We start from the raw sequence: 13,687 nt of genomic DNA on the forward strand, positions 1-13,687 counted from the left end.
CTCTGCTAACGCTGTATATTTATGCAGTACTTCTGTGCTGCACATTTTGCTGTTTGACAGTGTAAAGCAGAACTTCATTGAGTTGTGATATGCTGTGAAGAAATTGGAGAATACAGCTATTGATTCCTAAGTATGTTTTTGATTGTAGGTGACCTAGATATGAAAAGGAAATATTTTCAGCTCAGTGTTAAATACTTAAAACTCAGAGTGAAGCTATGCAATATATACCATTTCTTTTCCCCATCTTCAACATTCATATTGAGGCAAATAAATAATACTCTAACAGGAATGAAAATCAGTCTGTTATACTTAAAAACGTGGTGTTTGTTCTGTAGGCTGACGGGCAGCAAAGACTTTGAAAGCCATGTGTGAAGGTTTTAAAAACAAAAAAACCAAAACCTGTATGGAAAGGAGTAGGTGTTCCTCCAGCGAAGGTGTATTTATTGGGAAGGTCTGATACACTGTTACCATGAAGTTTCTGCTTGCTAGCTGATGAAAGAGAGAGTAAAAGGTGAGGTTTCCAGAAACCTCAAATAGTGATTAGCTAAGAGATATGGTTAATTTCTCACAGACTGGTTTTGGTTCTTACCAGCATTATGGTGAAATCTGATTTTGAAATAATATAAATAAATCTGAGCATTTCCGTATATTTGATCTGATGCAAAGGCGTAACTTCTGACACCGTGTTTTTTGCCAGCTGTTCAGTAGAGATAGGATGACAAAGATCAATAAAAACATTTCTTTAGTTTTGCAAACTGTAATAATAGAAATAATACAGGTAAAATACTAGTCGTGTAAAATATGTATGTAGTCTGTATAAACAGTATAGACTAATAAACATGTATAATTTCTATAGCAATGTTTTCATTTTTTTAGCGACCCTTTTATTAAATATGTGACAACTGGAAAATTAGAAAGCCAATCAGTTCTATCTGCTTAATTGCTTATATTCTGCAAAGATGAGAGCAGAATGTTGTAAAGTTTTAGTAACTGTTGACTTCACTCCTAGGTGACTTACGGCTCTTTTGACTATACTTCACTGCTGTATCTCTCTGACTATGCTGAAGATTTTGGTGGTGGACGGTTTGTGTTTATGGATGAAGGTTCCAACAAGACGATAGAGCCCCGAGCAGGTAAGAGTCTTGGTTTGCTTGCATGAAGCAGGCCAAATTGTGCCCATTATTATCTGGGTGGGCTGGCTGATACAGTGGGAGTTGGTATTTTGTGTCAGTAGTAATTGTGGAACAATATAGTTCTCTGTCTCTTGTTATTTGGATTGATTAGGTAGAAAGTAAAGATTAAAACTGCTAAGATGAAATAGTTCAAATATGTGGAGTTAAGCTGCATAAAGTGGCTTCTTTGAAAGCTGTAACATTTAGAACTGCAATCCAGTTATAGAATCAAAGAATCATTCAGGTTGGAAAATACCTCCAAGATCATCTAGTCCAACCTTTAACTTAGCACTAAAATCCACCACTAAACCATGCTACAAAGTTCTACATCTGCACGTTTCTTAAGGCCTCCAGGGATGGTGACTCAACCACTTCCCTGGCAGCCTGTTCCCATGCAGCACAACCCTCCTAGTAAAGAAATTTCTCCTAATATCCAACATAAACCTTCCCTGGCACGACTTGAGGCCATTTCCTTATCCCTTGCTGCTTGGGAGGAGAGCCTGATCCCCACCTCTCTACAACCTCTTTTAAGGTCATTGTAAAGCACAATAAGCTCTCTCCCATGCCTTCTTTTCTCCAAGCTAAGCAACCCCAGCTCTCTCAGCTGCTCCTCATAAGACTTGTTCTCTAGACCCTTCACCAGCTTCATTGCCCTTCTTTGGACACAAAGACAAGTTTAGCAGGCTAGAATGCATCTAGAGTCAAGATAACCATGTGAACACTGAGTACAGCAAATCTGCACTAAAAAATCCACACTAAAGCAACTTATTTTACACCTTCTGGCCAGAAGTTTCTTTGCTGTTTGTGGTGTGGCTCAATACCCTGCAACTGCTGTGGGCCAGGTGTGAAGGTGATGGATAACCACTGTGCTGCTGATGTGCAGAACCATGATGAACCGTGGTAACTTGGTTATGCTTTTAGTAAATTTGATGAAGATAAGAATTCTGATGGCTGTCAGAAAGGCTGACCTTTTTAAAAAGAAAAAAAAACCCTTAAGGATGGCTTAAGATTTTTCTGATAAGTGGATTATTTGAAACTGGAATTACTTTGGGTAATATGCTTAGGAAGAAAGTGCTCAGGCTCAACTCATCTGTCTGTCAGGTTAGGGAGCTTACAGCAGTGTACCTCAACCTTTTATAATGCAAGACCAATCACATTTTTTGCAGGGAATATCAAGGACAGCTTCATATTCCTATGGACTTTTTTTTTTTTAAGAGAAAAAAGATGGAAATGTTCTTATTTAAAGACAGCGTCAGTAATTGTCTGCTGACAGGCATTACCCCAGCCTGAACTGGTTTCTTACTATGGTGGCCTGCAAGTGGGTTGTGTGGTGTTGTTTTGTTTTTTCCTTGTATGTCTTATAAATCATAGCGATCTACTTGCCAGCTGTAACAATGGCTTAGATAAACTCTGAGATTATCTGTGTTCTGGGTTTGATATCAAGAATTGTATGTTTGATTATTTTAGCTTTTGTGGTTGAAAATAAATGCTGAACTGAAACTGTTGTCATTTGCAAAATGCTGCCACCAGTATTTTGAAAGGAAGTAAGTTAAACTAGGTCATTTCCAGATGCAATTCTAAAATGAACATGTTGGTATTAGAGCTGTAAAATAAGAATTAAATTCTGGATAGCTGAGAGGGCAGCTGTCTCCTTGCACAGCACTGGGGCAATCAGTCTGATGGCTGTATGCAGCATTCCCCTGACTTGATTTCAAAGTCTGCAGCTGTGAAATTGCTTCAATTCAGCCCCATCCATTTAATTTTTCAGGCTGTGCTGCAAGGTGTTTGCTCTTTGTCATTCCTGGGGAAGAATGGGGAGCAGATGAGGCTGAGGTACAGAGAGGAAAGATTTTTAACAGCACCTGATTCCGGCCATTCCCTTTCACAGTTCTTTTTATTAACAGTATCTGTGAAATGCAACTGGTTAAACACAGCTTTTAAAATAAAACAATGCAAAGCTTGTGAAGAACAGCCTTTTTGGGAGATGAAATGTGCTATGTGTGCAAAACAGAAAATGAAGTTTAGTGCCAGTTACACCTTTCTTCCACACTCCTCTGTCCAAACGCAGTTTCCAGGGGTCCCACAATAGTGTCACTACCTATTGTGCTATCTAAATAATTACTGAAATCTTGTGAGAAGTGGAGAATATGTTTAGAAGTAAAGCACCATGTGAAGGCAATTCTGCTTCATTTTCCTCGTGCTGATAAAAATGCCACTTGTGAGAGAATGAGAGCAAGGGAATGACCACAGGGTGTTTTCTGTTGCTGGTACAAGTTGATCTATTTTTCATGTTCAGCGTGTTCCTTTGCAGTACTTTGTTTTCCTTTTTCCCCCTTCTTTTTTGTGTTTTCATTTTACGTTTCTTTTGATCCTTTGTTTTTCTTATCAGTCCAACTTTTTAAACCATGTGTCAATAAGCTTTTATGCTTCTCATTTAGGATGATTCAGGCTTCTTTAGAGTTGACTGTCGTGATCGCTGGTTTAGTTCCAGTGCCTGGCAGCCAATTTACCTTCTCCATAACAATACTGAAATTAAATTCTAAGATCTGGCATTTCTTATTGTCTCAGAATTACTTTGTATTTTGGGAATCTGGTGCTATGTGCTAAAATGAGCACATTCCTTTTTGTGCAAGCAGTAATTTATTAAAGAGTCAGATTCTACAACAGGAAACAAAAGGACATTGTTACTGTTGCAGCAGAGCAGGAAGGCAGTCATCTGAAATACAAAAAAAATATAATCTTAAAAAAACAAACAAACAAACAAACAAAAACATTGTGAATTTCCCTGTTTTTTGGGACGGCTACCTGGGCAAATTTTTTCTGCTGTTTCAAACGCTTTCAGTCTTAACCCAGTCAGATTGGGACTGGGAAAACTTTTATATAAACAGGAGTGGAGCCTAATTTTGAAACATTTATCACTTTTCTAAGTATGTCACTTGTAAATTGTTTAAGAAGTCCCTAAGTCCTGTTTGCACGTATTCAGATGAGTGAGGGTGTTCTTAAGGCTATCATTTGTACCATGGTCTATAATATTGGTTTGTTTAATAATTAACACATCTAGCTCTAAGAGGGAATTAAATTCATTAGTCTGGATGCTCTTGAGACTTTTTTTTTCCTTTTAATGGACATGAACAAGTCACCACTGTTATGTCAATTCATGTGTACAGAGCCTTGGCTAATCCTTAAACAAATTTGGAGTTGAGGGACACGTCTCTGAAGCCTATCTGGGCACAAGGGAAGTGTGTGTGTGTCTTGCCTGAAGTTGGGGCCTCTGTCTGCTGCAACAAACTCACTGTACCAAGAATAAGAATCCTCTGGTCCAAGTAAAATACTGTTTTGAAAGGAAAAGCTTTTTTTTGAATAAAAAAACGGTTCTGAAGTCGTATCTGTTGCTTGTAAATGCCTCTGTTAATCCTATTTCCAAAAATGAATTGGCAAAATGGCAATGCATTGTCATTTTGTTTTCATCCTTTGCACCAGGGGTAGCTCTCCTCAAAAGAAGAAAATAAGTTTGCACATGGAGAACAAGGAGGTGATTGGTGACAGCCGGCATGGCTTCACTAAGGACAGGTCGTGCCTGACAAATCTGGTGGCCTTCTACGGTGGGGTTACGGCATTGGTGGACAGGGGAAGAGCAACTGACATCCTCTACCTAGACTTGTGCAAGGCGTTTGACACTGTCCCCCATGATATCCTTGTCTCTAAGTTGGACAGATATGGATTTGAGGGGTGAATCACTCAGTTGGTAAGGAATTGGCTGGATGGTTGCACTCAGATTTGCTGTCAACAGCTCAATGTCCAGGGGGAGATCAGTGATGAGTGGTGTTCCTCAGGGGTCAGGATTGGGACCGGTGCTGTTTGACATCTTTGTTGATGTCAGGGACAGTGGGATCGAGTGTGCCCTCAGCAAGTTTGCTGATGACACCGAGCTGTGTGGTGTGGTCAACATGCAGAAGGAATGCCATCCAGAGGGACCTTGACTGGTCTGAGAGGTGGGCCTGTGCGACCCTCGTGAGGTTCAACAAGGCCAGGTGCAAGGCCCTGCACCTGGATTGGGGCAATGCCAAGCACAAACACAGGCTGGGTAGTGAATGGATCAAGAGCAGCCCTGAGCAGAAGGACCTGGGGGTGTTGGTTGATGAGAAGATCGACGTGAGCTGGCAATGTGTGCCTGCAGCCCAGAAAGCCAGCTGTACCCTGGGCTGCAGCAAAAGAAGCGTGGGCAGCAGGGAGAGGAGGGGATTGTCCCCCTCTGCTCTGCTCTCGTGAGACCCCACCTGGAGTCTGCGTTCAGCTCTGGGGCCCCCAGCACAAGAAGGACACAGAAGTATTAAAATGAGTCCAGAGGAGGCCACAAGGATGTTCAAGGGGCTGGAGCCCCATTCCTATGAAGACAGGCTAAGAGAGTTAGGGTTGTTCAGCCTGGAGAAGAGAAGGCTCTGGGGAGACTTTAGACAGCCTTCCAGTGCCTAAGGGGGCTGTAGGAAAGCTGGGGAGGGACTCTTTATCAGGGGGTGTGGTGACAGGACAAGGGATAACAGCTTCCAACTAAAAGAGGGTAGGTTTAGATTAGATATAAGGAAGAAATTTACTCAGAGGGCGGTGAGACACTGGCACAGGCTGCCCAGAGAAGCTGTGGCTGCCCCATCCCTGGAGGTGTTTAAGACCAGGCTGGATGGGGTGTTGGGCAACCTGTGCTGGTGGGAGGTGTCCCTGCCCATGGCAGTGGGTTGGAATTAAATGAGCTTTAAGGTCCCTTCCAACCCAACCCATTCCATGATTCTATGAAATAGAGCAACTGTTAGAATGAGGTTCTTCAAAACAAAGGTCATGGCCCTTTCATCATTAACTTTCTTTGTCTGGCCTGCGATTTGTTGCACTAAGCTTCAATAGGTAAAGTTAGATTAAGTATAAATGACAGACAATAAGGCATTCCTTTTTTTAATGTTAAAATCGGTATACTTTATACTGCTATGAAGTTTGCCAGTGTAAAACATATTTAAAATTTCATTATTTTGGAGAGTCTTGTGTGAATGTGGGTACTGGCAATATTACAGAGAGGTCACAGGCTTCATTTTATAAGTGTAGATGAAACCCTGCAGCTGGAATGAAATATCTGTACTAGTTGTGTGTTCTGTATTTGCATGTACACTTCTTGGTTTTAAGGTCAGCTTTGTTGCGCTTTCAACTCACAAAGGAGTTTGTTCCTTATACAAGTTGTTTTTTATATAAGGGCAGATGGAAAGGTCACAATCTCTGGAAGAAAATAATCAATGATGCAAAATGAATTATGTGCGTTGGTTCGTGTGAAATGTTTCTTTTCTGTTTCATTTGTGAATATCAAACAGCATATTTTCATAGTTGGCAGAGCAAAGTGTCTTTCTGCAAGTGTAAAAATATTTGAGATGAAGGTATGAGCCATTTGGGAACCTGTGAGGTTGGATTATTCTTCATTTAGAGTGGAAAAAAGTGTGCACTCAAAGCCTGATCGTTGAGATTTTCTGTTTAATCTTTATTTTTCTGTGCTCTTTGGAAAAAAAACAAAAAACAACCCACATCATCAGTTTGGAGGAATTCACTACTAAAGGCTGTGGGAATGCTGCATATTAACAGAGTTCAATGACATAGTAAAAAAAATATATATTCCCGATTTGGAGGTCTCACAACAACGTAACACGGTTTTTACACCTTGTATTAAAAGCATTTCTTTAGTAATTATTTAGTAATCCATTTTGTGTTATGGAACAGCTGGTTTTTCACTGGGCGTAGGTTCTCTTTCTCCACACTTAACCTGGATAATGCTGATTTAATCTAGATGAAGATGGTCTTCTGGCATTCCTAGCTTTAGTTTTGCTCCAATCAGCAGAACTGGATCACATCTTCATGACAAATCAGTAACAGCTGAAAGCTGAGTGATTTAAAAACAAAGCAAAAATACCCCACAAGTAGCTGTCAGTCCTAGAGGAAGATAAATGGAGCAGGCATTAGCAGCTGCAGTAATATCCAGCTGCACAAAGCTCATGGGTTAAAGGAGGGGGCACTTTAGTGATTTACAATACCAATCATGAATTGCACTTGGGATGGGTAAGACAATTACAGAGAAATGGTAGAAAAAGGAGGACCTGTTGCAGCTGTGACAAAAATATGTTGAAACAGGCGCATATGGGAGCTAAAGAGCTCCTCGTTTCTATGTGGAGCTCAGAAGACTTTCTTTTGCTTTCTGTTCTGTTCCCCATGGAAGGTTAGCTTTCTTCCAGACTCTGGTTTTGTGTTCCAGACATGCATGGTGACAGGTTTCTGATGTCATTAAAATAAATAGTCTTTTAATTGAGCACTTAAAGCAGCAGTACCTGGGAGGCTCAGATCAGATCAGACCTGCGCTTCCCATGCTGCTTATGACTTACCTTCAACTAGATGTTGTACTTTGTACGAAGTATCTGTATTATTGAGGACAGTAATGGTCATTTTAATTGGGCCATTGAAAGTATTGAGGTGTGCAAGGGGGTTGGGGAGTGCTAACCTGATGTGTTAGTGCTTTACAGGGCATTGCAGAGTATTGTCACTGTGGTGAATTGGCCTCTGAGGCTTTTTCCTGGTATAAAACAGTTATTAATGAGCACGTGTAGTATGCATCTTGTTTGCTTGTCGTTCCTTAATGCATTTCTACAGGACTTTCATAGTGCACACGCAGGCTGATATTTTAGAAACTTGATTGGATGCTGCTGAACAAATATGCAGCAAAGTTGAAGGTATAAAGAAGGAACAGAGGAAAATCAACTTCAACCAGTTACTTGGTGAAATTCAGGTAATGTAACAGGTGAAGTAAAATAAAATTCAAAATGAACTCTTTCAGATGTGTTACGCTGTATAGATCAGTAATGATGTTTCCATTCTTGGTTCCTGTGCTTTGTGAGTTTTAATGTCACAAATAATAGGTGTATGGGAACAGGTTGCTCAGGGAAATAGTGGAATCACCGTCCTTGGAGGTGTTTAAGGAAAGGATAAGTGTGGTACTTAGGGACATGGTTTAGTGGGCAATATTGATGGTAGGTGGACGATTGGACTAGATGATCTTAGAGGTCATAACCTTGGATCTTAGAGGTGATAACCCTGTCCTTCTCCTTTAGCTGTAGGGAGAAGAAAAGGAGCCAAAAGGCCTGGGTGACAGTAAGGGTGAAGAGGGGAGAGCAGGGTTATGCAGTTTTTATTTCTAAAAACTGCACTGGATTGTCACACTTTCAAATGTAATGTACAGAGCAGAAACTCCTGTTGTTTTGAGCAACCAACTATGCTGGTGGAATAGAAGCAGGCAGGGATTTTGTTGAAATCTAAAAATGCTTATGTCTCTTTATTTTAATAGGATATTATTTTTAGTAGGGAATAACTTGTTCATTTATTTTCTTTGAAAAGTGTAATTTGGAAGTTTTCAGCCCAGGTGATTATGGATTTAAAGTAGAAGCAAGTACTTATAAAAGTATTAATAATACTTCAGCAAATTACAAGCCAGCTATAAAAAGTTCTCCCTGATAATCATTGATTTTATTTATAACAGCAAGTAATTACTAAAAAAAATCTGGGGTGACTTTGCATCTAGGCTTCGTTAGATGCCCGTTGTGTTTTAATTTCTTTTTAGGACCTACTCACCTTTACACTTCTGTGCTTGGCATACTTTTCACCTGTGTATGCGGGGAACTGTTTAGAGAAGCTTGTGCACTCTCTTCTGCTGTAAAGGTTGGCACAACATCCAGACTCAAGTCTTCAAAACAGTAGATATAAACTTGGTTTATATCTGGGATGAAATCCAGATCAGCAGTGTAGTGGTGTGCAGGTAGGTAGGATGCACACACCAGCTGCTCTTTTACCCAGCTGGCAGCTTTCAGCACTGCCTTCAAAAAGGTTTCCTCCATTTAACATGCAAGAGACAGCATTACCAGATGGTGCTGCTGTCACCTGAGGAATGTACCTGGCACACTTTGGACTGGGAAAACCCTGGAACCAGAGCTATGACAGAAGTGTGACCTGTCCCTTTCATCTCAAGTCAGATCATGCTCAGGTGCTGTCATTCCACTTTACTTTCATAAGGCTTAGGTAAAGACTTGCTTAAAGCTTTCCCCTTTCAACAATATATTTATAATAATTGAGTAAGTATATCCATTAAGTAAATTTTATTGTGTGATTACAAAAAATATAAGTTTTTTTTTTTGCCTAGTGATACAGTGTTTGAGGGGTGGGAGGAGAGGCTTTATGTAAGGATGAATTAGCAGTGAATCCTAAACAGCTGACAAGGATGAGAAGACAATTATGTGTGCTGTTTCCCAGACAGTGCTTCTGTCTTGGTGTCATTCAGCAGACGAAACACAATTTTCTTACTTTCTAGAGTAACACTCAGAGCTGGTAAAACAGCCAGTCAAAGCTGTCAGCGCGTAAGATGAAAGATGCTGAGTAGACCTGTAGTGCCAAATAAACTGTTCCTGCTTCCCTTTCATCTGGCAGAAGAGTTGCTTCATTTCCTGCTGCCCAGTCTCTCCATGTGTCCAGCTGCTCTGCACGGTGGTTGGAGGTGAGACGACCTACATTGCCCAGCCCCGCTCTGTCCCGGGCAGCAGGCAGTGGCAGCCCCTGTCCTTCCCTGGTGTCCAGCCCCTGTTCGGGCAGACCAGAGGAGAAGGGTGAGGGGACACTTAGTGCGCCCTTAACTTGCTTGCATGATTAAGTGTGGGTCAAGACAGCCCAACACCTGGTTTGCAGTTTCTCCTTGATGTTTGCATGAGCCAAGGAGTTTACAAGGATATTTGGCAGTGAGTTAAACTAGAAGGGCTAAAACGATGCTGCCAAGAAAGCAAAAGTGGCAGTCTCACGTGAAGGATGGGAGCACAAAGGGGGTGGGAATCTGGTGGCAACAACAGGTAGGCTGCAGAAAGCGATTGCCAAAGTTGGTATTAATGTGAATGGCCTATGCCATGTAAAATCAGAATGGTCTGGTGTTGGAGTGGAGATCATTTGGTCACGGCTTCCTGCTCAGCAGTTGATCACAGGAGACGCAAGGGTAGCAAAATGTATGTCTGAGACATGTGGTCGGGAAGTGCCATATCTAATGTGTGCTGACTAACTTGTGCTATTAATGCTACACTTACATGTGCTGATAAGATGACCCTGAGCAACCTGACACAACTCGGATATCATTTAGAAGTTGGCCCTGATTTGAGAAAGGGATTTGACCAGAAGTCCTCCCAAGTTCTCTTCCCATCTAAATTACGCAGTGAATCTATAATTCTATATGCAGTGAATGTAATTCTATTTGCAGTGAATCTACAGTAAGAGGCATAATAACGTAGTGTGTGGTTGTTTTTTCTTTTTTCCTTATGAGCATTGTGGTATGTTAACATTTGTATGGTTCTCGGTCTTTTTATGTATTCTCTACTTTTTTTATAATTTAGTCTTACACACCTTACCATTTTTTCTCTTGCCAGTATAGGAACAACAGAGGATACTCTATACTACTTGTAAAGCAAAAGAATGAGTGTTAATTGCAAAATATTGTACTGGTGTTTACTAATTAATTTTTGCAGTAACACTGTTTGAATACGTCACTGTTTTCTTCATTTTAGAGACAAGGAAACAAATGAGAGATTAAGTGGTTTGATCAAAGCCACAGTATAAGTCAAGGACATAGTTGTCAATGAAAATTGTTTTCTTTTTATATTCTCCCAGTCTATATTGCCTTCCAGTACTGAGGTTAGGTAGAATATTGCAGGCAGTTTGCTTGTGGAAGTGCAACTGAATGTTAAAATTCAACAGGGATAAAATCTCCTGAGAGCGAGCCTTATGGGAATACTGTGATGTTATAGCTGGAAGAGTAATTAAATGGGACATCGTTGCTTTATGGTGAAATAGGTGTTGCTTTTGTTGCTTCTTAAGTATTTTTCATGAAAATAATAGTGTTACTTTATTAGAATTAGGGTCACATACAGCTCAGTACTGAATCTTGTGACTGGCACTTGTACGTCTTCAGAAATAACAGTTCCTGTGGATCAGTGCAAAAATCGCTTGTCAAAAAATCAGGAGAACAAGGGGTCACCTCTAATATGATTAAGGTCTTGCTCCTGTATTTTCTTTCCTGTTTTTCACATCACAAGCTTTTCTGAGCCTGATGGCATTTAAGAGCTTGACTTGTGTCAGTGACACCGAAGACCAGGCTCAGTTTTGATGGATGCAGTGGTGCTGAGCTTGTTAGCAATTCCTCGTCCTAGATCAAAGTGGCACGTATAAGTGAGTTGGCATGTGAGCTTTCCATGATAGCTTTCTTTGATCCCCAATACAATTTATCCTTTGCTTACTTTTGTAAATATTAAAAACTTCCGTGAATGTTTAAGGCTCACAGAAGAAGGACTGAGAAGCAGCTGCACCTGGGGAGCTAGCACAGAAGCAGAGCTGGAGCAGTGACTGTGAACTGGAAGGGGGAGCGACTGTGTCACAGTAACACTTTGTCCCATCTGCAAGGAGCACAGCTCATCAGCTAAGCCTTTACTGTACCAAACTCCGTCTTGAAGCATGCTTTCATAGAATCATAGAGAAAACATGGAAGGGAAGAGAAAACAGGCTGTAGATTCAGGTATTCTTAGATCTAGCTTGTTGTCAAATAGAGATCAGAAGTAAGGATTGATTGATTACTTCTGTTCCTATAGAGTTTGCCTATGGGCAAACTAATTATTTAGAAACAGGCTCCTGTTGGTATGCCGGTTACCACAAATCATTCCAATTCTTTGTCCTCTTTGTTTTTCTCTTATAGTAAGAAAGGTGAGAACAAGTGCATTTGTGTGGGAGAACTTTCGTACTGCAACAAGGGAGTAGAGGAAATTTGGCTCCTCTGTAGGAACTAGGCTAGGGCTCTTCATCCTGCTGCTATATAGGCTGATGGGAGTCTTAAAGGCATTTGGAAACAGCTGTAAAGGAGTTTTAAGTGTTTGGCGGTGGCCAGAAAAGAGGAAAGATCATTTAAAGAAGTGCCTTCAGAAACGTCAGTGTTCTTTTAATCTGATACGGGAGTTGTATGCCCAAGTGTTAAAAGCACTAAATGCTCCAGTGTGCTGCACTAATTGCCGTGGCATGCTGTGTCTGATTTATATCTCATTAAATGGAAAGTGGAGGCGTGAAGGAGATGGACCGTATATGTGGGAGAGCAGCCCACAGTTCTTGTAACTCCTGGGTCTAAAACTCATCCCTGAGGCTGAGGTTAAAGCATCGTGAAGCTAAACAGGCAATGGAGTTCTTGGCATCTTGCAGCGATTGGGGAAAATGTGAGTTAAATGCTTATGTTCAGGATGAAATACTCTTGAATAATCTTGGTGGGAAAAAGAATTCCTTTGTTATCACCATGGGCATCACTCCTAACCCAAGGACACCTCCATTCCAATCTTCATCCTTCAGGACCCGGCTCAGAGACCGGTGTCTTTCTTAACAAGGACCTCAAAATGGGAGATGATCCCTCTCCTGTTTCTTCCATTTCTCAGGAGTTCATCCCTTAAGAACCAGCAATAACATACTTTCTCTGTTTTGGTTAGGTAATATCATACTATAAAGTGGTGTTGGATAGTAGCCTGTGATCTCAAAAAAGCTTACATTTTAAAACCAAGTGTTCATAAATCAACCCCAAATTTATGTGGCAGGAAGCAGTTGTCAAGATTTCATTACTGGAAGAGAAAAGCATGTTGGAAAGAATCTGCAAGACAGTCAGAGGAGAGGAGACAAAAATGAAAAGACATATTTGAGACCATTGTCAATTCAAATAACGAAAGAAAAGAACAAAGGATGCAGGATTAGAATTTTTGCACGGTTTACCCAGAGCTTTTGTCACTCAAAAATGTTTCACCGGGAAATTGCACGTGCCTACGCATTTTTGGTTTGCAATGAGTAGTTGCATAGCCATTCTTTGGCATCTGTAATACTATGCTGATCTTTTGTGAAGCTCAGCATTCACTCTATTGCTTACTCAAGAGTGTGGAGAGCTCAGTGGACCTGCCCTGTGCGTGCCTTTCTCTTTTCAAAATGAGAGAAATCTTAGCATGGCTACCACAATTGTGTCAGCATGTAATGCTTTTTTTATATAAAGTTTGCGCTTTAAGTACTTTGAATGCAGTCTCACAGCTAAAACCAGACCCACATCACATATGGCCCTATTAACTTGCTAACATGGTTCATGGTTTAGAATTTTCGGGCTTAAAATCTCAAGCTCAAAATTGATTAAAAAACAATTGCTAGAACCGAGGACAGATTATAGCCTAGGATTAGGTACGTACTTTTCTAAGCACCTTGCTTAGTTCTGACCTGCTTTTTTTTTTTTTTTGTAGTGATTTAACTTTTGAAGTGGTTTCTGTATACTGTGTATTGAAGGAAGATTCTGAAATGTCTAGTCTCAGCGTGCTTGAAAGGCCAATAAATCATCCTGTTCTCTAATGGTGCACCTTTATCTTATCTCATGTCTTTCTCCAGATATCTCTGAATAATGATGCTACTGT

At 40.7% G+C, this 13,687-nt stretch overlaps 1 protein-coding gene across 1 annotated transcript in view; it reads left to right on the forward strand.

The window, feature by feature from the left end:
• OGFOD3 (2-oxoglutarate and iron dependent oxygenase domain containing 3) overlaps positions 1–13,687 on the forward strand; it is a 44,233-nt gene that overhangs the window by 25,866 nt on the left and 4,680 nt on the right. The window contains exon 7 of the mRNA XM_035561896.2: positions 1,010–1,133. Coding sequence (XP_035417789.1) covers positions 1,010–1,133 — 124 coding nt within the window. The remainder of the gene's footprint in view (positions 1–1,009; positions 1,134–13,687) is intronic.

The sequence above is a fragment of the Cygnus atratus genome, chromosome 18, assembly GCF_013377495.2.
Source record: "Cygnus atratus isolate AKBS03 ecotype Queensland, Australia chromosome 18, CAtr_DNAZoo_HiC_assembly, whole genome shotgun sequence".
NCBI classification, from domain to species: domain Eukaryota; kingdom Metazoa; phylum Chordata; class Aves; order Anseriformes; family Anatidae; genus Cygnus; species Cygnus atratus.